General features: G+C 33.1%; 1 protein-coding gene and 1 long non-coding RNA gene across 2 annotated transcripts in view; one reads left to right on the forward strand and one right to left on the reverse strand.

Moving 5' to 3' along the window:
* Window positions 1-16,659, reverse strand: part of MUC19 (mucin 19, oligomeric) — a gene marked incomplete at its 5' end in the record, with an annotated part of 121,234 nt that extends 104,575 nt beyond the window's left edge. The window contains 16 exons of the mRNA XM_082421153.1: window positions 249-341; window positions 1,584-1,719; window positions 3,150-3,273; window positions 3,697-3,819; window positions 4,494-4,704; window positions 6,547-6,644; window positions 6,879-6,939; window positions 7,366-7,483; window positions 8,233-8,461; window positions 9,075-9,134; window positions 10,443-10,493; window positions 11,077-11,205; window positions 11,579-11,741; window positions 11,925-12,072; window positions 15,355-15,375; window positions 16,625-16,659. Coding sequence (XP_082277279.1) covers window positions 249-341; window positions 1,584-1,719; window positions 3,150-3,273; window positions 3,697-3,819; window positions 4,494-4,704; window positions 6,547-6,644; window positions 6,879-6,939; window positions 7,366-7,483; window positions 8,233-8,461; window positions 9,075-9,134; window positions 10,443-10,493; window positions 11,077-11,205; window positions 11,579-11,741; window positions 11,925-12,072; window positions 15,355-15,375; window positions 16,625-16,659 — 1,800 coding nt within the window. The remainder of the gene's footprint in view (window positions 1-248; window positions 342-1,583; window positions 1,720-3,149; window positions 3,274-3,696; window positions 3,820-4,493; window positions 4,705-6,546; window positions 6,645-6,878; window positions 6,940-7,365; window positions 7,484-8,232; window positions 8,462-9,074; window positions 9,135-10,442; window positions 10,494-11,076; window positions 11,206-11,578; window positions 11,742-11,924; window positions 12,073-15,354; window positions 15,376-16,624) is intronic.
* The window catches only part of LOC309641933, an 870,732-nt gene that overhangs the window by 763,281 nt on the left and 81,994 nt on the right, over window positions 1-25,457 (forward strand). The window lies entirely within an intron of this gene.

Genomic DNA, 25,457 nt, shown 5'->3' on the forward strand with positions numbered 1-25,457 from the left:
CTTAAATGGGTCATAGATTTTAATAATCTAATAAGCACATAAGGCTGACCTGTAGCTAGCACATTAGTTATGTGTCTATGGTAATTTTGATATACTTAAGGGTCCTTGGAACTATCCAACTCTTCCAGAGACTTTATCAATCTTATTATGCTTTTAATTTACACAATAAAACCTCTCTTTTTCAACCTGAAAATTCTGAATTTGTGGAGCAATTGATTCGATTTTGCTTTAGGAATCTGATTACTTACCGAATTCAAGAGGAGTGTAACACTATTTAAGCACGTTCCTGACTGACCACTTGGACATGGACGAAGCTCAACACTAATAGACCAATCTTTATCCTGTTAAAAAATACATTTCATGTAAATGTTTATTAAAATGTCATTGAATATATGCTATTACTATGTGATTCATTCACAATGCATGTTTGCATTTTAAATATGCAAAAGGCTTACATCTAATCAGTCTGCTCTGAAACTAGAAACCTAGTTCAGTCAATGGTACAGTCCAGGATTGGCCAAGAGCTTTACAGATGGTCCAAGTTTCTTGCATAAGGTATAGACTATCTAAGTAGTCTATAACTGGTGGATTTTCATAGCATCATTTTTTTTTCTTTTAGCTTTACTTTTCGTCTTCTCCACAAGAATTGCGCTGCATTATTGAGACTAATAGGACTTCGAGGTAACATAGCTTGTTTATTCTCTGGAAAATCCATGATGTTAACAAATCCAATGAGAGAGGTATTTAATTTGTCAACCCATAATAAAAGTCATACCAAACATTGACTTCCAGTTCTCATTTCAAGATCTAGGAATCTCTAATCTATAAGAAGCAAAGATTCTATATATTTGGACATATTTCCCTCTCACTTTGCCCATCCCCTATCCTCATGGATTATGTGAGGAGTATTACAAAAAAGGAAAGAAGATTTCAAAAACTGACTTTTAATAGCAGCAACTACATTTTTCAGATTACTGGTCATTGACCCATATCTCCCACTTCAGGAGGCACAAATTCTGCTCATCTTTGTTTCTGACCAGGAAGGTTAAGTAAAATTGCCTGTTCTCATGCTAGCTAAAGGTACAAGCTACAAAATAGAATCCCCCTTTTATTGAAATTCAGATTACTTAAAATTTTAATATTGAAAAGAGTTTAAATGTAAGGATAACCTCTATCATACTGTTATATTATAAAAACTAAAAATAAATGTAAAAGAATAATGATGAAAGAGGAAGATGCTTTATGGAATGTAAAAGATAGTTTCATTTGAGGCACTAGTGAACACATACAAAGAAAAGTAGAAAAAGGAAATCTTTTCCCGGTGTATTTAGAAAATTATTAGTAATGAAGGAGATTTTGATTGTTTTTGTTTAGCAAGAATTTCTAAGGAGCACAGGTAATAATGATTGTCAATGTCAATATGTGACCGAAAGCAGATACTGAAACACATAACCAATGATTGAAGGGCTGTTTGTTATTTTTAATAGTAAATAAAGATGAAGATTGTGTTTTAAAATGGCTGAGAAATAGTTTGATGTAGTTTGATGTATCAGTTTTCTCAAGTGTTGTAGACTATTACATACATGGATAGCCAAAAAGTGACAGTTTCCAGGATGATTGTATTTAACACCATCAAAGGTGGTAATCAAACTTCCTTCCACCTTACATCTTCCAGGACATAACATTTTAGTGCAAGACCACTTTGCTTCTTGGCATGTGCTGTTAAAATACAATGGTTATGTTAAATGTCATCAATTATGCTTTCTCTATGGTGAAAATAAATAACACAACATTAAAAAATCACAACTTAAACTACGACATCTAGTTAAGTTTTCTTACACCATTTTCATTCCCCACCCAACATCTCAGCTTTGATAAAATGTCTCATTGATGGTGGTATCCTGGTATTTTAAAAGACTCTAATTCCATTGACCAAAATAATAACTTCTGCCTGCATTAAACATATAAAAACTTGTAAACTGGATTTCAGGAGTTTGTTTAAATGGAACACATTTCACTATTAGTATTAAAACACCTGTTACATGCCACATTATAGACCTGCACTGTCCAATATAGTATAGAGACATAGCTACTGATTATGTGAAATGCGGCTTGTCAGTCCAGATTGAGATCTGCCGTAAATGTAAAATACATACAGACTTCTAAGACTTAATATGAAAAAAGATTGTATCATCTCTCAACATTTTATACTAATTTCATGTCGAAATGATAATATTTTGGATATGTAAAGTACATGATTATAATTAATTCCACTTGTTTGTTTCTTTTTGCTTTTTCAAATGCATCAACTAAAAGTGTTAAATTATATATGTGGGTCATATTTGTGGTTCACATTATATTTCTCTTGGACAGCACAACTATACACATTCAAAAAATCATAGCTCTTGTTATTCATAATTATTATTAATATATTATTACCAGGCTAACAGAACATTGCCTATTTATTGAGAAAATATTACAGTATAAATAATATATTAGTTTTCATTGAGTCAGTTTATTTCCTCACAAGGATACAGTACATTCTAGAAAGTCCTCTGAAGCCCAGCAGATATGTGGCATTTCAGAGAAAAGGCATAATGAGGAACAGGGAAATCTCTCTGGTCAGAATATTGTTCCTGAATGCAAAAGGAAGAATCAAGCTATTCAACTAAAAGAGAAATAATCTACACTAACTTTTGGCACATTAAAATCCTATCTGGATTAAATGTATCTTCACCAATGTAACCTCGTATAAAAATTATTTGAAAAGTGTTGGGTTGTTTCTAATTGTATATTTTTGAATATTATTGGCAATTAGCATATTGTTTCATTATTGTAACCATACTTTTGTATTATTCTTTGCTCTGTTTTGCAACCACCAATCGGTTTACTATTCAAAACACTCTTTTAGTTAGTAAAAAAACATTGTCTTTTAAAGATACAAAGAAAGCTCATACATTTTACATAAAACACAAAACTTTCCTCAAAAATTGAAAGACAGAATATCAACACAGAAAATGCCAGAAGGTTGCTTTTTTTTCTGAAAAGTTTATTTTGCATGTGGATTTAGGGAATTACTTCAAATTACATTAAAATATTAGTATTATTTCACTATCAATAAAATGTAGACAAAAAGCACACACACATACCACTGAGAACCACAAGAACCGTCACGGATTTCTCCTGACTGATACACCTTTCCATTAGATTCACAGGGACAGTCAGCCTTCAACACGCATCTCCCTTTCTCTCCAATATCATCCAATAGATAACCTAGAGTACATTATATAAAGTTAATCTCGAAACTATATAAACATCAGTAAATTCTCAAGCAGTGTATTGCAAAATCACTTTGGAGGTTGTTCTTTCAAGTGTAAACATGCACTTAAAATGATAATTTCTATTTAAGAAATTTGAGAACTGGCAAGAGTATAGACAATTTTCAGAGCCACAGAGCAGTCCTTTTGGGCCTAATACAGAGCTAGCGAATCATCTGTATAGTACCATGGCCCTCAGTTATTGTAGAGACAGAAATGCACATTAACTTTAAAAGTCTCTCTACCCCTCCCCTGCAGTATGTTAGAAGGATGGATTATAAATAGGTAATAATTTATTCATTAAATACCTTGTTAGAAACAAGATCCCACTATAACTGATTCACTTCATTTTCAATTGTTTTAGTGTAAATATTATTACCTTCTGGGCAGGTGCAGCCACTCACACATTCGATGCCTTGAAAAGGAGCCACATTAGAACAAGTTGCAGGATTTGAGGGACCACATTCTTTGTAGATATGTTTTTCTGGGCATCTAGGTTTCTCTGGAGAAATATAGAAATATGTATACATGGAAATTAGAGGAAAATAAATGTGATAAATACATAATATTCTAATGTGGATCTTTTCAAATGGGATTCTTTGAGTCTACTTTTCAAGATATGTCAGTTTTTAAAGATATTCAGTAACTAAATTATGCCAATTTCCCATGCATTATTTTATGATACAATATTTAATTTGGAGGAAATGTATATTATATAGTATCATTTTACCTTACTTTGAAATTGATATTCTATTTGTATTTTAACTTGTAAAGATTAAACTAAGTATAAATGAAAAGTATATTCATATTTGTATGAAACTCATTTAGGTTTTCTAATTTTCTGAAAAAAATAATTACTCATCAACATACTTTTGATAACTTTTTCAGTTATTTTTTACAGTTTTTACAGAATTTCACAGAATTACCCATTTTTCCCAGTGACTTTTACTGATTATAAAGTTCCCAATTAAGATCTTAACACAAAGCACTTGTGGCAAGTAACCCCACAAAATGGACCTCAGTTTCCTCACAGGTACATGTCAGAGACAAGATTATGGTCTCTGAGGTTTCTTCCAGGGCTTACAGGCATTAGAGAAGATTACTTTGAAACATAGCCCAACTTTAAGTGCTATGGAAACTTCCTGATTTGGAATCTCCAATATATTAAAAACCTACCACAAACCACATCGGGATCATCTCTCCAGGATACATAGGTGCCGGGACCATCTGATGAACAGAGGCGGGACAATTCTGCATAAGTGTCACAGGTGGATTTTTTGTCTCTACTTTGGCAGTACTCATCAATGCAGATCATTTTGTAGTCATTGGATAAAGTGCCAACCTTTCCACATTTCTCAAAGTAGGTTCCAATAATTTTGTTACAGTGCTAGGAAATGAAGCATGAAGTTTTAAGAAAACATAGGAAAAATGAAGAATCAAATGAGTATTTTGGGAAAGATAAATTCAGAAATTTTTTTGCATAATACCCTGTAGCTTTGACAGGAAAAGTTCTTGAACACTGGTTGAAATGGGGAGTTTTGAATTATTACATTTGGTACAGTGACTCCTAAAAGAAAACTTCACCTCTGATACTTGTGATTGCTATATAAGGACTTCAAAATTTGTTGTACCTAAACTCATCCAAAATTTCTCTAAAAGTGACATGAAGTTTAGAATTTGAGAAAATGGAAGGGGTGAGAAAAGGAAAGGTTGTCAATGCTGGAGATTGGGATGGTGAATGATTGATACCACAATAGACAGAGGAATATTGGCCCTTTAACTGTCAGTCTGCTTATATTTGATGAGCAAAATAATAAAATGGACTGATTCTGTGCTTTCTTGGTGGGGGCCATGTGAGTCAGCTCTGGAAACATATCTGTTCTCATGTTGGTTAAGGAAGTAAAGACATATATTGTCAAGCACAAAAAGTTCAAATTTCAACATATTTTAATTACCACATAGCTTTTTTCTATCTTAACTATGTTTGTTTTCAGAGAAATATAAAAGCTACTAGCAAGCAAATAACACAATTTGCACCAATTAAGCCCCAGGACAACTGATAACATTCTCCAAGTGAGGTATAAAATTAAGTGAAATGAAATCTTCAAAGATTGTTTTTTTTTTTTTAATGTATTATTCTTTGTGTATCTTTCTCACTAGATTACAGGTTTCTTTGGAGCAAGAAATAGAACTTTATAATCTCTAGGCTTAACATAATGTCTTGTACATAGTAAGTTCTTACTAAATACACATTGGCTTTAATATAAATTTGTATACTCATTCAACTAACATTTTTGAGCAACCAGGCGTAAGTTCTCACACACTGTGCAACTACCACAACAGTAAAACCTAATCCCTGTCATCACAGAGCTCATAATTTCTTAGGAAACATGTGAGAAAAACATGAGGAATTTTTATAGATCATAAGTACCAATGAGTGACTTAGGGTAACAGAGGAAAGAGAAAGCAATTCTAACAGCAGAACTCAAGGAGCATTTCACAAGGAAGATAGCAGATGACCTTAGTTTGCTTTGCTAAAAGATGACAAGATGGTTATAAATACAACACCCATTGTCAATTAAAACACAAGTGTCTTCTACCTATACTATTCATACATACCTTGGTCTTGAGAATTTTGTTCTAGATTGAAATAAGAATATGTGAAAATTCCTTCACTCACCAAATGAGTGCAATCTACCAAATTCAACATTAAGAGTTTCTGCAAGTGCAGAAAATTCAGAATAAATGATGACTATTTTCAAGTGGTGTAGTCAAAAAGATTATCTGTAACTTTTTCAGAAAGAAGGTAAAGTATACTGGAGATGACAATTCAGACTGGTTATCTGGGGCAAAAGTAAGGGAGTGAGAGCAGAAAGTAGTTCTTAGGAATGCACTACAGGGATTTCTAAACTGTAAGAGTCAAGTCAATCCTTATTAACAAATAATCATGGAGAGGTGAAGCATGTCAGTTTACAGACCAACTAAAACACTGTTCAAAGGAAATTAGAATTGTTACACTCATATATAGTAAATATCATTTAAAAAAAACACTTATTTTAGCATCTACAGCTAGATTAAAGCAGAGAAACAGACTACAGGGACATTGGAGAGGAAGCAATGGCAAAATTCTAATAAGGTCTGAGTGTTAGAAGAGGATGTCGGCTATCCAAATTGAAACCAAAGGGAATATTGTTGAAATCTGATATTAAATGAAATATATATTTCTTACATGCACTCCATCTTCACAAACTTGATAGCTTTTGGTAACAGCTTTGGGACAATTACCAGGAATTTTACTATTGTCAATGTGCTCATTAATATCGTCTCCTTAAAAAGAAAACAATGTTAACTTCAAGATATTCATTATATATATACATATACACATTATTTTCAAGATAAATATGGACTTGACAATATAAATATATTTTTTTATTTTAACAATTTCTCATTCTATAGACAAATGCAAATTGTTAATTGTTAGATTTATCCAAATATGAAGAATTACTTTATAATTTCCTTTTGGGAGGCAATTTTCTTAGACAAAATGCATTGAAATCTTACCTGGAATGCTGTTGAAGTTACCACAAAGACCACAAGTTGGATACTGCTTGTGAAGAGTGAGCTTTAAAAAAAATTACGTGTATGTTTATAAAATATTGACAATATCTCAAGACAAACTTTAACCAAACCAAAAGACAGGCCCTCTTCATGTTCAATTTTACCTAAGCTGGTTACTTAGGAATGTATTACAGGGCCTTTTCTAAAGGATTTAGATTTAGAATTTGGAAAGATCCTGACTTCACCTCTTACTAACTGTGTCTTTGGGTGGATTATTTAACTTTTATTAGCCTGAATTTCCTGAGTTCCATCATCTGTAAAATAAGATTAATAACCATATTTTAAATATTAAATAATGCTTAGTACAGTGCCTGATACATAGAGATTTCTCAATAAACCTTAGCTCTTATTTTCTTTATATTGTATTATTTTATAACTGAAAGTAAAGAACAAAAAGCACAAACTATAAGAAGATCATAGATGGACTTACTGAGAGTTTATTATTTTCATCCCACATTAAAGACAGGATTCCTCTACGGCTATTCAGAACATTATGTTCTCCATATTTTTTAATGTGAATCATCTTATTGTCATATGGTATCTGTACACTGAAAAGTATAAAATACAAGTACATATAAAAGATGTAAGAAAAGTATTATTACATCATGTTTTTTTCTGGTAATTCGTGTTTCTATATTTAGTATCATAAATATAATTACTGCTAATAAATAGTAAAGTTTTTTTTTCTGATCATTTCAGAAGAAGAGACACAATGGCTTTCTTCTGATTTTGGAAAGACTTTTAAGGAACAATGAATAAATCTTTGGGGCTTTGGAGAAATGAACAAGAAGAAACTGGTCCATTATAAGAATAAAATGATTAAATAATTTGAAATGTTCACAAGCAGAATATCATGCCTCATTTTCTTATCCTGAAAAATAATCAAATATGTCATCCCTTCCAAATATAAATTGCTACTTCTAAAAACAATGGCCTAAGTTTCAATGTATTGTAAAACCTCAAATTTTTATTTAGCATTAAACATGCAAATGAAAATTGAAATATTCTATTAACAGTTTTGTTGAATATCCATGTTGCCCCAAATCTAGATACTCAAAATAGTCAAACAACAGAACCACTCCTTTTTTCCCACCTTGTGATAGGAATAAATATAATATCTTATAATCCCACGTATAGCAAAGTCTTATACATTTTACAAGAATTTATTATAAATATCAATATGAGCATCAAAATAGGAAAAGAGTACTATCTCTCCCTTATCAACATTTTATTTTCTTTTTGCTCAGGTTACTTCAAGGAATTCTATAGACTTTATTCAAAACACTGTGACATTTACCTTTCTCCATTAACTAAAATGATATGACCAACAATAGAGATGACATTACTGTCTACTATAACTGTTATTTTTTCAATCTCACTATTATTGTTTCGTTTGATCTCAATATTGAAATCTCCTCCAGATTCAACACAGTGACGGCAGAAACTATACGTGCATGAAGACTCAAAGGAAAAGACACGGCCATTGAAAGCTTTATATGCTCCTTTGCCCGAAGTAGAAACTTCACCTACAAAATATTTAGGGTAGAATATTCATTATTATTTAGAACAATTAATGTAGCTTCTAGTATCATTTTTTTAAGTGTTTATGTACCAAGAAAAAAAATCACTGAAAGGTACTATTCTCACATCCACCTTAAGTCTGTATTTTTCTTTCTTACATACTGCAAAATGTGCTAAAATTAATACCTGAGTACTTGGAAATACCCAAAGTTGGCTAAAACCAAAAAAGAAAAACATCTTGTTTCCCAAAGGGAAATTGTCTCTACTATGGGAAGGGATATATGGAGGAAGCCGTGGTCTGTTTGCTCGTTTGTTTTGCTTTTTGTAGAGCTAGTTTTTCTAATGTTGTCTGAGTGGGTTACCATTAATATTAAATAAGTATAAAGAATTATATTATTTCTCTCTATACATATATGTGTATGTACATATATATGTGTGTGTATATATGTTTATGTGTATGTGTGGTGCATGTCTGTGTCTGTGTGTGTGTATAAAACAGATAGATGATGGAAAAATTTTTTAAACCAGTTTCAAATTTTCGTTACTTTGAAACCTCATTAGGTACTGGTTGGCTTGGTCATATAAATATGGATATAAATCAGAGTCATTTTTACTTACCAATAGTTGTGTTTGTTTCTGAGTATTTGGGGGTTGCTTCTGGAATATGGGTTCCTTTTCCTATTCAACACAATGCATAGATTACTTAAATTTCAAATATATATTGACTTTAAATATACAGGATATTTGGTCTTTACATGGGAATTTAAAAGTTGGTATTGAAGGCCATCAATGGGTTTTTTTTTAATCCTAAATATATAATTTGATTTTGTGACAGCTATGATTTGCCAAAGTCATATGTATGATTATCTCTGAAGCCCATATTTTTTCTTGTAGCAATCAGCCACAATATGTTCAGAAATCATTAACAGTTTATTCATTTTGGGTCATGTACAATTAATAACATATGCTGCATCCCTTACAGAACTATATTTTCAACTTCAAAAATAGAATATTTGGGGCTTCCCTGGTGGCGCAGTGGTTGAGAATCTGCCTGCTAATGCAGGGGACATGGGTTCGAGCCCTGGTCTGGGAAGATCCCACATGCCACAGAGCAACTAGGCCCGTGAGCCACAACTACTGAGCCTGCGCGTCTGGAGCCTGTGCTCCACAACAAGAGAGGCCGCGATAGTGAGAGGCCCGCGCACCGCGATGAAGAGTGGACCCCGCTTGCCGCAACTAGAGAAAGCCCTTGCACAGAAACGAAGACCCAACACAGCCAAAAATAAATAAATTAATTAATTAATTTTAAAAAAAAAATAGAATATTTGTAGCCTAATTTATTGGGAAATACTACCCAAACAGGCCCAAGATAGATTTTATTAAATCAGTCTACTGTATAATACTAATAACTCAATCATCTATATATAAAAATAATCAGTTCTCCTGATCAAAGGGAAAAATTCATAACCTTGAAACTTTGTTTCCCATTATCATTTATTTCCAATGGACTGACCCTTTTATGTAACCAAGTAAACACATGAAATCTTAGAGCAAGGTTTAAAAGCAAGCAGAATAGAATAGTAACAATTTTAAAAAGTGAACATTTTGATAGAATTTTAAAATATTTTTCACAATGCCATTTATGTATATCTTGAGGCCACTTTTCTTTGCCCAGGTTGAGTGATAATAGATTAAATTCTTAATTTATTTATAAAATCATTCTTTAAATACTATATCTAAAATGATAAAGGGGAAGTTGCATTGTTTTGTTTAGGTTCTATTAAGATATAATTTAATCTTTCTTATTCAAAAAATTGTTTCAAATATCCAATTGGTCATCTAAATTTTAGTACTGGAAGAGGAGAAGCACTTAGATGTTCAATGCTACATGAGAAACACATAATAATATCAAGTCCTAGCAAATCAATAATCAACAGAACATCTTACATATACATTATAAACACTGAACATTAAAAATCAAACTACCTGGAGTGCTGAGTGGTCCAGAAGTACTGTAGTCAGATGAGCTTGTGACACCTTTTTAATACAAAATGATTAGGCTGTTTATGTGTATAATTTTATCTGGTAAAATATGAAAAAAATATTTTTAGATCTGATATATAAACCATAGATCAAAGTTCAACAATGGTAATGCTAGCAGACTTAGAACTACGTGAAGCTGTATAAGAAAAAAAACATTATCAACTCAACAACCTGCTTGAGTAACAAAATTATAAGCCTCGCTACTAAATGAACTGACACCAAATTACTTTATTCCAGATAAATTGCCTTAAAACTTGTTCAGGGAAAGAGAAAAGTGTTGTGTAGACAGGGTTCCAAGTCTGTTATTTCAGTTTCAACGAAACTTACTCCCACTTTGAATTGTTTTACACTTGGGAAACCTAGGTACCATTTCAAGATGTCAACTGAATAAAGGATTCTGCATTCACAGAAACTGGAATTATTAAAACTATTAATCTAGATGAACTGAGATGTTCAATCTCAAGATGTCTAATATCAAGAGACATTAATGTCTCTGTTCCTTAGGAACAGAGACTGAGAGGATATCTGAACTACTGGCATCAGAGCAAGTCTTTGTGTCTATCCCCAACAGATGTACTGCCACTCATTCTATCCCCTCCAAGTTCATTGATTCCAAATCCCTGTTGACCAAAAGCCCCTAAATTGGATTCTAAGTTTCCAGAGCTATCACCAACAAAGGTATTACCATTTCTCAAATTGGTATCATCTGCAGAATATAAAAATGACTGTCACAGAGTATATTGAAAATATTTTATGATTCAGAAATTTGTATGCACAAATATGAGATATCAATACCTAGATCATTGGAAATGGATCCTTCAGATCTAATCACTCAATTTCCTTCAACTGTTTTGCTACTAAAGTCACCGTCACCAAATGAACTCGAACCGGAAGCTCCAAAACCAAATGCAGCATTGCCCTTCCCTGCTCCAAGTTCCCAACCAAAGACCCCGTTCCAACTGATGAAAAACAATCAAGATGTTATTAAAATTCAATCTTTAATAATTAGTTTGTTGTGAAATGTTATTTAGAGAAAAGTGTTTCCACTACTTAGTTAATTTAATTAACTTAAATTTTGCCAGAATGAGTCTTTATTGGAATACCTGAGCTACTGACATCAGATCCAAGGCCTTTAAATCCAGCCCCAACAGATGCACTGCCACTCATTCTGTCCCCTCCAAGTTCATTGATTCCAAATCCCTGTTGACCAAAAGCCCCTAAATTGATTCCAAATTTCCAGAGCTATCACCAACAAAGGTATTCCCTATTCTCAGACTGGTGTCACCTGAAGAGTATAAAATGATCATCACAGAGCCTACTGAAAACATTCTATGATTCAGAAGTTTGTATACACAAAAATGAGATATCAATACCTAGATCATTGGAAATGGATCCTTCAGATCTAATCACTCAATTTCCTTCAACTGTTCTGCTACTAAAGCCTCTGTCACCATATGAACTCAAACCAGAAGCTCTAAAACCAAATGCAGCATCGCCCCTTCTAGCTCCAAGTTCCCAGCCAAAACACCCTGTTCCAACTGATGAAAAAATCAAGATGTTATTAAAAATTAATCTTTTTTAACTAATTAGTTTGTTGTTAAATGTAAAGAGAAGTATTTTAACTAATTAGTTAATTTAATTAATTTAAAATTTTTCTGGAATGAGTCTTACTTGGAATAACTAAGCTACAGGCATCTAAAACCTATGGATTCACCCCCAGCAGATCCTCTACTGCTAATTTCACTCCAATCAGCTCTACTGACTTCCAATCCCTTTTGACCAGATGTCCCCAAACCAAATGCTAAATTTCCAGAGGCACTGCTACTAAATCCAGCCCCTCTGCCTATGTTGGTGCCTATGTTCAGCTGTCTGCTGAAATTAAAAAAGGTTGTCACCAGGGAATATTTAGGTACAACTTATGAGTCAATACTTTTCATGCACAAAACCTAAAGAGTAATACTGAGATCACTGGAACTTGATTTTCCAATGCTCCCTGTTTTATTTTTACCAAAGCCTTTTATTTTCAAGACCACTGACACCAACTCCGCATGAGCCAGAATTACCAAGACCAAATCCAAATTAACCTGCCTTTTTACCATCAAGTCCAAAATCAAAAGACAAATGGAAAATTAAATGGAAACTTAAACTGTAATCAGGAGCAATAAACAAGGATGTAAATCATTTGTGTTTTTTCTTAATAGAGTCTAGATCAGAATTCCTGAGCCTCTGAAGTGAGAGCCAAAGCCAAAGCCCAGGGAGAACAAACTCCTTGCTCTTCTTCCTGTTTCCACCAATTTCCACGTCTTTTAAGATAAATTGCTCTGACACAAAAAATACCTATATTTACTGTACTTTATTGACCCTCACTTCTGTCACTGACTTTAATTTCCAAATATAAAAAGCTATTTATCCACACCTTTTTTGTTTATTGAAAATATAATATAAAACAATATTGCAAACCATTTTGAAATAAAAATCACTATAACAAATTTTAGCACTTTTGTTTTGCTTATCACCTCCTAATTCTTGACCATAGATATACACATCTGACAGTTTCAAACATTCTGGCATTCCTTTTCAAGACAACTAGTTCAAATATGAGTAATAGAACTTAAAAAGTCAAAGTCATACAGAAACATGAGACCAAAAAGTTTCTGTTTCTTATGACAAAACTTGGGAACAAGAGAGTTTAAGTGGCTTTACCAAAGTCCACAGAAGGTTAGTGGGAAAGAATGGATAGAAACCGGATCTCTTCATTCCAGGTCCAAGCCCCTTCATAAAAACATTCCATCTACTTGCCTCTTCACTAAAATGTTTAAATTGATTTCTATTGAAGATAACACAGATCCTTTAAGAATCAAACATAGTTTAAAAATCTTTCCCATGAGTCCCTCCAACACTAAATCTGTATTGGTCAAAAAATAACCATCAGTTCCTCCTTTGCTAATTGATTGCTTTTTCTGTCAAAAGCAGAAACTAAGAAACAACTTAGAATACTTGTTTCACTAGCAGCAGAATTAGAGCTGGCTAATCCATTTACTGAATTCACAGCAAATCCATTTTGGCCAGACGGACCCCAACCATTTTATTTTTATTTGAAGCAGTGCCGCAAGTTCTGTACCACCAGAGACACTGTTGGCAAGACCGCTTGCTAAATTGGTTTTCTCTACCATACAAAAAATAATCGTTATCAGAGAACAGTTGCATTCATTCATATTATACAAGAAATTAATCTATACACATTGCTTGAACTAGGCCTTCATTATAGTTTTGAAAGTATCGTCCCCTCCCTTCCGCATATCTTTCCATATATGATTCCACACAGTGTAACTAGGGGTGTGCATGGCAACCAATTTACCATGAAGTTTGAGAGAATTCCATAAGAAAAGTGAAGCACTAGGTTCATTTAAGATAAAGTTTCAATATATCCTATAGAATATGAGCAAACCATTCACACCTCAGTGTTGCAAACAAGAGCAAATATCTGTGTTAACTTATTAGTCATACTGAGCTTGTCAATCCCAAAACAGATGACTGAACAGATAGGAAACCTTTGTGTCTTTCCTGAAGAGATTTCTACCATACCCCTACACCTAAAACTGTTTCTCCCTTTTCAGTTATCACCACCTGGACTCAAATATTAAATTTTAATATAAAATATTGAAGTTATTTTCTTCACTGGATCTCCTTCTTTCCGACTTTTGCAGAGGTACAAAATACATAAACTTCAGGGACCAGGCAAGTAAAGGAAAAGTTTGAATCAGCCAATAGGTAGAAGCATGTTGAATCAGAGAGGACATGCCTCACCTAATGAAAATTAAAATTTTTTTCCAAACGAAACAAAATTAAAGGCCACAAACTGTCTAAAAACCCTACTTTATAATATTACTTGGCAAACTGAGTATGCAATTTCAAGAGAGAATCTTGGCATAGAAAACGGATTGTGATTGCTGACAGAAACATGAGAGATTCTGCACTAAAACTGGGTCCAGGAAGCATTTTAAATTATTACTTTATAATTATAAAAATGATTGATCATCACAATAATAGTAAGAAAGATAGCATAAGAAAATACAAATTATCAGGAAGAATTTAATTTAATGTAAACTGCTTTGCCAAAATTCTCTTAAAACAGAATTCATCACTCTCATTGGCACTGGAATTAGTGCCTTTAGTTTTTCACTATTACTATTAAGGCCATGTGCTGCAAATAAAACAAAGATTATCCGTTTATCCCAAATGAAAAAAAGCACTTCTAGGTCAGTATTTTTCTCCAACAGTACCTGCTGGGGTGTCTTTTAACTCTAAACTATTAGCATCCTGAGGTTCTCTTGACCTGTCTTCAGCTTCTCCTTGAGCACTAAATCCAGTGTTAAGTAGTGAACCAACAAGAGATTTCTTTCTCCTGTTTGAGTCACAAAAGGACAAACTACTGAGCAAAAAAGGACCTAATGCGAATAACAGAAGATTGTATTTGAAAACAGTATTGCTAGCACTATAAAGGGTTATTGGATTGTGACACTATAAAAAGCCATATTTTATTTTGTGTAAGTGCCTTTATTCTGGTGGCACTTGGAACAACATGCACCCTTTATTGACTTAATCATCATGTCCATATCTTTTTGTCATAGTTCTAAGACTTCAAGAAAGAGATGAATAGAGTTGTGAAGATTTAATTGATGTGTAGTAGAAATTCTTCCTCTCATGGACAGGGCAGAAACCTCCCCATCTGCTTCCTTGTCTATCACTAAGCTCCAAGTTCCATTGTTCAACCTCCTCTCATCAAAATATTCTACCATGTTGGATCCACACTGTCCTTGGCTTAGTAACAGCTGATAAAATTAAAATAACATACCTGATTCTCTTTTCCGTATTTCTGCAAAGAAAAAAGATGAAAACATTTACTCGTAAATTAACATTTACTCATCTCCAAGTCTTAGCTTAAATGTCATCTCAGTGAGGCATACTCTGACAGTGTAAAGTTGCAACCCCCATTTTAATCCTCCCAATTATCATTATATTACTCTAATTTATTCCATAGAAATTGTCACCTTGTAGTATACCATGTTTACTACTTATAATGTTTATTGTTTATGAACTGTCTCCTTCTTCCAGATTTTAAGCTCTATAAACTCAAGATTTTTGCCTGTTTTATTCACTGGGGTATTCCAGATGTCTTGAAATGTGCCTGAACCATAAAGGACACTCAATTAATATTTATTTAATAAATGCATTCATCAACAAAGACCTATTGTTAAGGTACTATACACTGAATTACATGAGTTATTTTGTGCTTTCTGTCATACCATTTATGTTTTTTTAAATCTCTATGATAAAATTAAAGTACTTTAGAATTAGGCCTTAATAACTATGATATTCTTGTAAATTTGTGGAAGATATGCATTTTGGTCACTAACTAGACAATAAAATAAAATGTGTGATTTGTAAGCAAAACTTGAAGACTATGTAAGAGCCAATACAAATAAAAATAAGAGACAATTCTCTCTGTTGACAATAAGGGAAGAGAGACTCTCCTCTTTTTTAGATCATTTACTTTAGAAAACTTGTGAGTTCTTTGTCTACCTCTTTAAAATGTTTGTAAATCTTTTTAAAGGTTATATAAGCAACCCAAGAATGTTTCTTCGAGGGACTGGTGACCATCTTTTTGAAATGTTGTCATCAAGGGAGAGAGTTCCCCTATGTCCTAGGTGATATGAACATAACTTCAGATGGTGTCTGTATCCAAACACAAACCTACCTCTTTTATGATTTTAAAGATACAAGAAAGTATTTTTTTTCTTATAAAGGCAATTAGCAAACACAGGTGGCTACCCCGACTACCAAGCAAATTTAGGACAAACCATGTGTGACAATTGGTGATGTCAAGTGCTCTTACTTGAGGACTAGTTATTGTTCATCTTGAGGATAGGTATGTAGTGAGTTCTATCTGCCTGGCTCTATAAAAAGGTGAGATTTCTTTCTATCCTTGCAATCTCTCCGTCAGATTGCCTCTGATGTGCATCACATTCTGGTTTAAGGCTTATTCAGTAATAAAACTGTTTTCCTTCTCTTCTACTTTTGTGGAGAGGTTTTCTGTGGTGACAGGAGATTTTGTTTTAAATTACCTTTCCTCAACAACTATCTTGCACTTCTTAGCCATTTTCCATGTTTAGAGCAAAATTATTTTTCTATAGCAAACAATATACAGAAATAAAATATTAATGATTTTGAGAATAGTAATGAGTTAGTCTACTACGTAGTTGGATGAAGAGGTCCCCAACATTTAAGACATCATGAAATTATAATATTTACTTATTAGTGTTTGGTTTAGGAGGAATTCAAGTGCTGCTTAAATTACAGCCAATTTGTATTATTATGTTATTAAGTAATCCTCAAACCACTATTACATTTACAACTCTTCTCCATATAGAGCTTTTTTCTTTGTCTCAGCTTGCCCTCTACCTGCCTTACTTCACTACACACTCTTCTCCTTTCCTCTTTTATCCTTTCTCTCTCACTGTCTTTCTTCACTGCCATGTACTTTTATAACTGCACCTTGAAATCTAAATATCTTAGTTTGATGGCAAAGCAGAAAGAAATAAGGCCATATTCAGTAGTGGGAAATATATGAGCTTTTGAGTCAGACTCATCTGAACTTCCAAACTTGCAATCAGAATGGCCTTTGATAGGACCTCCCTTAAACTCAGACAAGAGGGGTTCCTACTGTAAGCCACACAAATTTCACTCTGGCCTTCCTTGAGTCATGGTCCTCCTTAGAGGGCAAAGAATACAGACATAGGGTCAGGTGGATATGCTAACCCAGAGCCAGGGCCATCTTCCCTCCACCATTGTAGATCATACTAAGGTCCTAGGGCCCTGTAGTCCCAAGCATGTTACCATCTTTCTCAAGACAGTCTTTCCAAGGTTAGACCACATCACAGGGATGAGAAGCCTTAGGCCTGCGGGGATGGCCAGGAGGTGGCTTTTTATAGGAAAAGTAGATGGAACTGAGACATGCAGGTTAGGGTATCCCTCTATGTGTGTGACAAAGCAAGGGATGGAAAGAGCAATGGGAAAGGAACATTGGCATGGGTGCTGCCTCCCATTAGGGTATCCCTCTATGTGTGTGACAAAGCAAAGGATGGAAAGAGCAATGGGACAGGAACATTGGCATGGGTACTGCCTCCCATTCTTGGGTTGAATTCCAGTGATCTGAAAATTCTGCATTGGAATCAGTCCTTCCAGGTTGTCACAAATATATTTTTGTCAAGGTGGAAGAAAAAACACATTTTAATTAGATGTTTTTCTTTTTATTTATGCATATGCTATGTAGACATTCATTTTTATTCTTGCCCCAGGCTGTGCCCTTGACCTGTCCTTGGATAAATTATTTAATACTTTTGAAACAAAGTTTCCTTATCTATTAAACTGAGAGTACATAATAAATGAGGATAAAACAATATCTACTTCATAATATATTAATTAAGTAAAAGAATTAAATGAGATGAAAGCACCTCTCACAGTGTCTGGCACATAGTCAACCATCAAAAGCCACATATCTTTTAATATATTTCATTTTCTTCACCAAGCTTGTCACATCAAACTCATGCAGATTCATTTTATTTCACTTATTTAATTCATGATAAGTATTCACTATATCCATCATATCTCTCCTGAGTTTAACCTCACAGATATATTAGATCCTTCATTTTGTTAGACCAACATTTCTTCTGAATTTATTTCTTCATTCTGTTGTTGAAATGAATAGCCTGGTATCTTAGCCAGTGTGCCATATTTGTTTCTACTAACTATTTTATCATTCTCACATTTTACTATATAAAACTTGTTCAATATATAAATATTGCCGCTGGGGTCACCAGTAGTAATGGTCAGTTGTATACCACATCTTAGATGTGTAAAAGTATCTTACTTGCCTTATCTCTTTAACTCTCATGGTTCTCCTATGAGGTAGGTACTATTATTAATCCTCACTTGTAAATGAGAAAACTGATATTTTAAAAAGGTTGAATAACTTGCCCAAGATCAGGTGGTAAAATCTGCCAAGAAACCCTTTTCTCTTAAGCAAGAGGTACACGGCTTTCACCTTGCTTAAAGACAGATTGCTTATAAAATTCTTAGAGATAAATAAAATATGCTCATATACTTCATAGCTCAAAGGTAGGTAAAATACATTTACTTATTTCAGAGTAAAGTCATACTTTGCATACATTTTTTGCATACATTTTGCACAAATTTTTGGAAGACTTACTTTATACTTTGGATCTTAGAATGGAATAGAATAAAGAAATAGACATAATTCTGCTCCTCTGCCCCCACCCTATGGAGAAAAATTGCCAGATCAGAGAGGAGAATATGAGTGAGCTGTGTGGAAGGGGGGATTTTAAAAGTAATGGTGATAAATGAGTTATGTTGTCTAAAATTGATGAATATCAAAAGTATAAAGTACTACAGTGGCCTATGGATCCTTTTCTCAAATATGTGAGACTTTGTCCCTTTTAGGAATGAAGGTCGTGGGATTAACATAGCTCTGGAACTTGTCCAATTTTATGTTGGCTGGTTGGGTTGTTGGTTGAAGCTTCCTTGCTTGGCATTTTTATTCATCCAATGCAGCTCTAGTTTTAGAGACCCTCAGGTCCCTCCTCAATGAGACCTGGAAGGTTCCCTGAGTGACAAAGGAATAAATCCAATTGCTCATAATTTCAGAGGATTTTCAGAGAGCTATGGAATTCCAAGTGTTCCCTTGCCTCATTCTAACTTCCTGAATGAGGAAGTAGAGAAGCTCTTGCTATGCCACTGTGACAGAACCTAATGAGTCCTGTTTGTAGTTATGAGGAAGTGACTTCTTTGTGAGACAGCGGACCTGCTGCTTATTTTCAGTTTGTGTTTTACCTCAAAGGAAGTATTTGCCAATTACATTTTATTGTATTAAGGTTGTAGAAAGAGAGATCGAAAAAATATATAAAAGTAATCTTGGGCTATTTGATTGCTGTGTACATTACACCAGAATCAAATTGAATCTATATTGATATTGACAAAAATCCTATCGTTAGGTTTAAGAAAAATTCCATAAAAGTAGTGTTCATTTTCTGTGGCTTATTTTTCATTTGGTGGAGGCAGAAAACAAATAATGGGTAATAGCGGCCTAGTTTCCAGCTGTACCAAAATAATGAGTAATAATCATAGCTATTCAGTTGCTCAAAGAAATCTGTAGTAAAACTATTGGAACTAAGATCAATTTTAATTAAAATAAATCTGTAAGGAATTAATCGCAGAATACAAAATAAAAGCATGTTCTGTCAATAAAAATATAGGAAAGTAAAACTTTAAATCTACATTCACATTTTTCTCATAGGTTTAAGAAATTTTTAAAAAGCACATAACCAGAGCACTTTCCTATTTCAAAGGTCACCACCTTCATAAATACTGATTAAATATTAAATGGCTGGCCCAGATTATGTTAAAACACACTATGGTATGTTCATTTGTATTAATAAGGAATATTTCATTTTAGGTGTTTTAATGATTTTCCATGGAAGAAATGTCCTGTCTCCAAAGAAAAGCACTGCCACTCTATTGTTATTTAGCATAAATAGCATAAGAAAAGAAAACAAAGTAATTTAACTGATTTGCTTTAAGCTATTTTATCATCTGAATAAAAAAAGGGAGAACTGTTGTCATTGATAGATTTTTTTAATAGATTTGCCAATAGAAAGTGAATCTTGACTGCAGCCAGTTCTTGTCTTGAGAGGTGTTCCCACATACATCTGCTAACTGAGTCAATACTCAGGCATGAATATAGTAATTATCCATTGACCATTGTATCTTAATACCCCTCCAGACCAGCCCCATAAAGGAGAATGGCTGCACCAATGCTCCAGCCAGTTTATAGAGTCAGTTTAGATGTATGAATTAGAACACAGCAAAATATAATTCTTAGATGACTTGAAAAGGTGCTTCAAACATAAATTATTATTCTGTTGGTGAAATGTAGATTTAGTTAAAAGAGTTTTTCATGTGACAAAAGTACTGTATAAACTAAAATTAATTAATGTGAATTAAATGGCTACAATTTCTATTTTACATCTGGATACCAAAATTCATGTATAGACAACTTACAGATGATACCAGGGTTGTTATTATTATGACTCAAGGTGAATTTTCTTCATATTTAAATAAATAGCATGTAAATTTGCAAGATTGTCAAGCTATAGTAATTATAGCAGAGTCAAAAACATACAATAAGAATGAGTACTTTACAACAAATGGCATGATTTACATGCAAGCACACATATTAAGTAAGATTTAGAGACATCAAAATATTTTTTATCAAATACATCAAAGCATTGGTCTCCAAAAGAATTTTCTCAATAACTATGTGAAATAAAATACTTAGCAATGGCAATAGAATTTTGTATAAATTTACCAGCCAATTATATATTCAAGAAACCTCAAAAAAACCATTTTGGGTAACATTTTTATTTTGGGACTTAGTGGATTGCAGGTTTCTTTTCTTTTTTAGTGTTTCTCTATGTTCTAAAATTCACAAATTTCCTAAATACAAACTGACTATATCATTCAAATAAAAAGTTAAAGCATATGATCTGATACTAAGATAAAGTTTTAGAAATTGGAGCTCTTCTGGGAAATCCAAGACTATGGTCAGCAAATCTATCTGAGAGATATAGGTGCAAATTAAAACAAACAGCAAATAGAGCTGGTTAAAAGACAAAGGGCTTCCTATGTGTTCTGATAAATCGTTGCCAAAACTAAATTGTGCATAGTTATACACACACACACACACATTTAGCCAAAAGATAAGAAGAAATGGTTTACATACAGGGTTTGGGGACACTTAATATTGTCTCTAAAGAAAAATTATACAATAACATTCCCCATATAGGTTAAATACCTGGAAAATTCTAGCTATCTGAAATGTAGGTTGCAATCAGGAGTCATCCCCAACCCCCTTGCAATAAATAAAGATGTCACAAAACACATTCATGATCTTTTCCCTTCAGGAAAAATTCCTTGGGGTCTCACACAGAGTGCATACCCTTACAACATATATGAGGCTAATGAGCTGGGATCAAAAGTGTTCTCATCACACTAGACTGAAGACAGTAAGTAAGAATTGGAACTGAGTGCTAAAAGCAGACATACGACCCTATAAAGATATAAAGCTAGATATTCAACATAAGTGAGGAGAAAGAAAGGCAAATTAAGAAGAAACATAGAAACTCAGAAACTATCTCTAGAGTAGGGTCCAACTGTCACACGCATATCAGCAAATCCCAAGAGCATCATTGAATGGTATATGATATAATTGGCTTTTATTTTTATGTCCTCAAAATAAGGTTAAACTGTGTTCAGAAGTCCCATGTCTCCCTGGGTCTGAAGATAGGCCATCTGTGGTTCATTTCAGAAAGTTTACCTTGCAGAGGATTTGGTTACCTTCATATAGAAAATTTTTGTATGTAGAACAAATCATTTATCAATGATCCTGAATTATTTTATTAATTCAAAACAAACATATACTGAGTGTCATTGCAGCCATAGATCAAAAATCCTACCCTTGAGTAGTTTACAATCATGTGCGATAAATGAGTGAGGAGTCCTGGTAATTCATTCACAAAATCAAGTATGTATAAAAACTGAATACATCAATTTTCTATATTCCATGTTGGTGGGAATGTAAATTAGTACAGCTATTATGAAAAACAGTATGGAGGTTCCTCAAAAGATTAAAAATAGAACTACCCTATGACCTACCAATTCCACTCTTGAGTATAGATCCAAAGGAAATAAAATCACTATCTCAAAGAGATATCTTCACTCCCATATTCATTGCAGCACTATTCACAATAGCCAAGACATGGAAACCACCTAAGTGGCCATCAACAGATGAATGGCTAAAGAAAGTGTGAGATATAGATATATGTATATATCTGTATCTCATGCACAGTGGAATACTATTCAGCCATAAAAAAGAAAATCCTACTATTTGTGGCAACATGGATGGATCTTGAAGGCATTATGTAATAGGGAAGAACATTTTGTATTCTATTACAAGTTAATCACTAAAGGGATGTTGCCTATAAACTTAAATTATACATAATGGCCTGTCTCTGGGAACCCTGCCTCCCAGGTAATGAGCACTAAGCTAAAATACCCTTGTTTAGCTCATCAGAAACATCCTCAACAGGCCCACCTGTGAATGACTTCAGGGAGGAAGAAATTAACACATCCCCTCCGGAGGCTGATGGGAACCAGGAAATGTTTGACTTTACTCCTTCCCCTTTTAGTATAAAAGAAGCCTGAATTCTAACTCAGGCAAGATGGTATTCTGGGGCATGAGTCCACCATCTTGATCTTCTGGCTTTCTGAATAAAGTTTCTATTCCTTACCCCAACAACTCATCTCTCAATTTCTGGCCTGTTGTGCAGTGAGCAGTACGAGCTTGGACTTGGTAACAATTAGGCTAAGTGAAGTAAGTCAGAGAAAGACAAATACTATATGATTTCCCTTTTATGTGGAATCTAAAAACATTTAATTCATAAAAGGAGAGAGTAGAATGGTGGTGTCCAGGAGATTGAAGATGGGAGAAATGGGAAGAGCTTGATCAAAAGTACAAACTTCCAATTATAAGATGAATAAGTTTGGGGGATCAAATGTACAGCATGGTGACTACAGTTAACCATTTTGTATCAGGTACTTAAAAGTTGCTGTGAGAGTAGATCTTAACATTGTTCTCACCACAGACACACACACAAAATAATTGTGTGAGGTGATTGAGGTGTCAACTAACTTTACTGTGGTAGTCATTTTAAATATATATGCATACTGAATCATCCATCACATTGTATATTTTAAACTTATGTCAATTATATCTCAATATAGGTAGAAAAAATTTCTGTGTTCCAAAAGTGGGCTCAGAATACATCTTGTTATAATCAAAGTGAAGATTAATTGCTGAAAGATACTGACCTGAGTTTAGCCTATAAAATAGGGCTTCCCCATCTATAAAAATGAAAAAAAAGTGAAAACAGATCATTTTATACTTCTCTATAGCATATTTTTTAAGAGAATGAGATTAATTCTGTTGTTTCCATTCTTCTTTTAAATTCATTATAAGCAATCTACTTTTTATATATAATCATTATGTTATTTCAATGTTAATTTATTATTTTGGAGCTTTCTTATTTAATAAATCTTATTTATATATATATAAGTAATACATTTACCTATCAACATACTTAAAGTTTTTAACATCAATGTACTCTTGGGAATATATGTAGCCAAATAAATTAGACTCACAAATTAATATTAACCAATACTTCATACCTTTTTCATACTATTTATACTATTTATACTTATACCTTTTTCAAACCTTTTACAGCTGCCAATGTAGTTTATTTTCTGATCTATATTTCACTTGACTTTATTTTCCCTAAACATTTTCTGGCTAATGTGTTCATAAACAAGGAATTAGACAAAAAAGGGAAAAAAGACAATTGTATAGATTTTACTCTACTGAGAGGATAAAATAGCCTGGGAATAAAATAAGAACTGATTTTGCATATCCATTTTGTGCCAAATCTACCTCTTGTATCACTGAAGCTTTTTTCCACTTAGCCAGGGAACTATTTATTAGTTTTCTTTCTTTCTATACATTTACGGTTGATTAAACAATACAAATATTTCTTCTGACTGATTCTATGTATGCCCTTTAAATATCTGTCTTCTGTAACTTCCAGTCATCAATTCTTTACCATTCTGTAACCTACTGAAAATGAAGGGAATCTGTTTGGATCATAAATCTTATTGACTAAGAGCAATAAAAATTCATTTCAACTAAGGCACTTGGAATTTCTGCAAAGAGCAGTTTTCCAGGTATATTCCTTACTTCTGACTATGAACTTATAAGTAAATACATAAAGTACCTGAATTTTGTCAGTAAATAACCAGCCTATGGAAATCCTATTGAAATATTTGTAATCATTTACCAGAATTATCATGGATATCCAGGAATTTACTTTAGAAATATTCTTCAGTTCTCTGGGGAATTTAGCATACTTTAGCAAATACAAACACATTTTGTTGTGATATATCATTTAATAAATGCTTTGAAATGAGTTTTGTGAACTGTTACTTAAGACATAAGAAATACATTTATGCAAAGTATAGGCAAAGAATATTTATATTTATATAAAATAGAAGCAAAGATTACAGCAAAGTGCTGTATAAGATTACGAAAGTCACCATTACTTGAAATAATCATTTTCTAATGGCCTATCAATTCCCCAGGTAGCTGGATTAAGGATAGGAATGTTTTCTCTTAATCAAAACAAATAATTGTAGTCCTCTTTATTCTGGTTTCTCACAGAGAAGCAAAATGTTTCCTACTCCCAAATTTAGAAAAGTTTAGATATAGTATGAATTTCCTCTCTTTTGCACACCTTTCTCCTTATGTTTGGATATTATTGTTTTCCTATCCTTTTCAGAAACAAACCTAAAGGGCAAGAAATACATTTGTTTCTAAAGATTTTTTTCATTTTGCTCAATTTTTAATTAAAATTCATTAATGATCTTATCTTTCAATTAATTCTAGAAATTAATTAATTGACTTTCTAAAATGTCCATGAAAGTTGTTTAAGAAATATTCTCCCTACAAAATTTTCTTTTGATGATGAACCAGCCTTTTAATTGGTGAAACTTTATGATTTGTGAAAACTGAAATTACCAGTGTGGGTCTTTAGTCTTAAGGTAGATGCAAGTTCAAGACAGAGTCATCAAAAACCTGTTCACTAATATTTCTAAGCATATAGATACAGATATACATATTGCCTTAAGACAGGCTTGTAAAAGCTGAAATAATACCTAATAAAATGCAAATCCAATTTTCTTACTTATTATCCTACTCTTGGTGTAGGAAAGATT

Source organism: Balaenoptera physalus (genome assembly GCF_965194825.1).
Source record: "Balaenoptera physalus genome assembly, chromosome: 13".
NCBI lineage: Eukaryota > Metazoa > Chordata > Mammalia > Artiodactyla > Balaenopteridae > Balaenoptera > Balaenoptera physalus.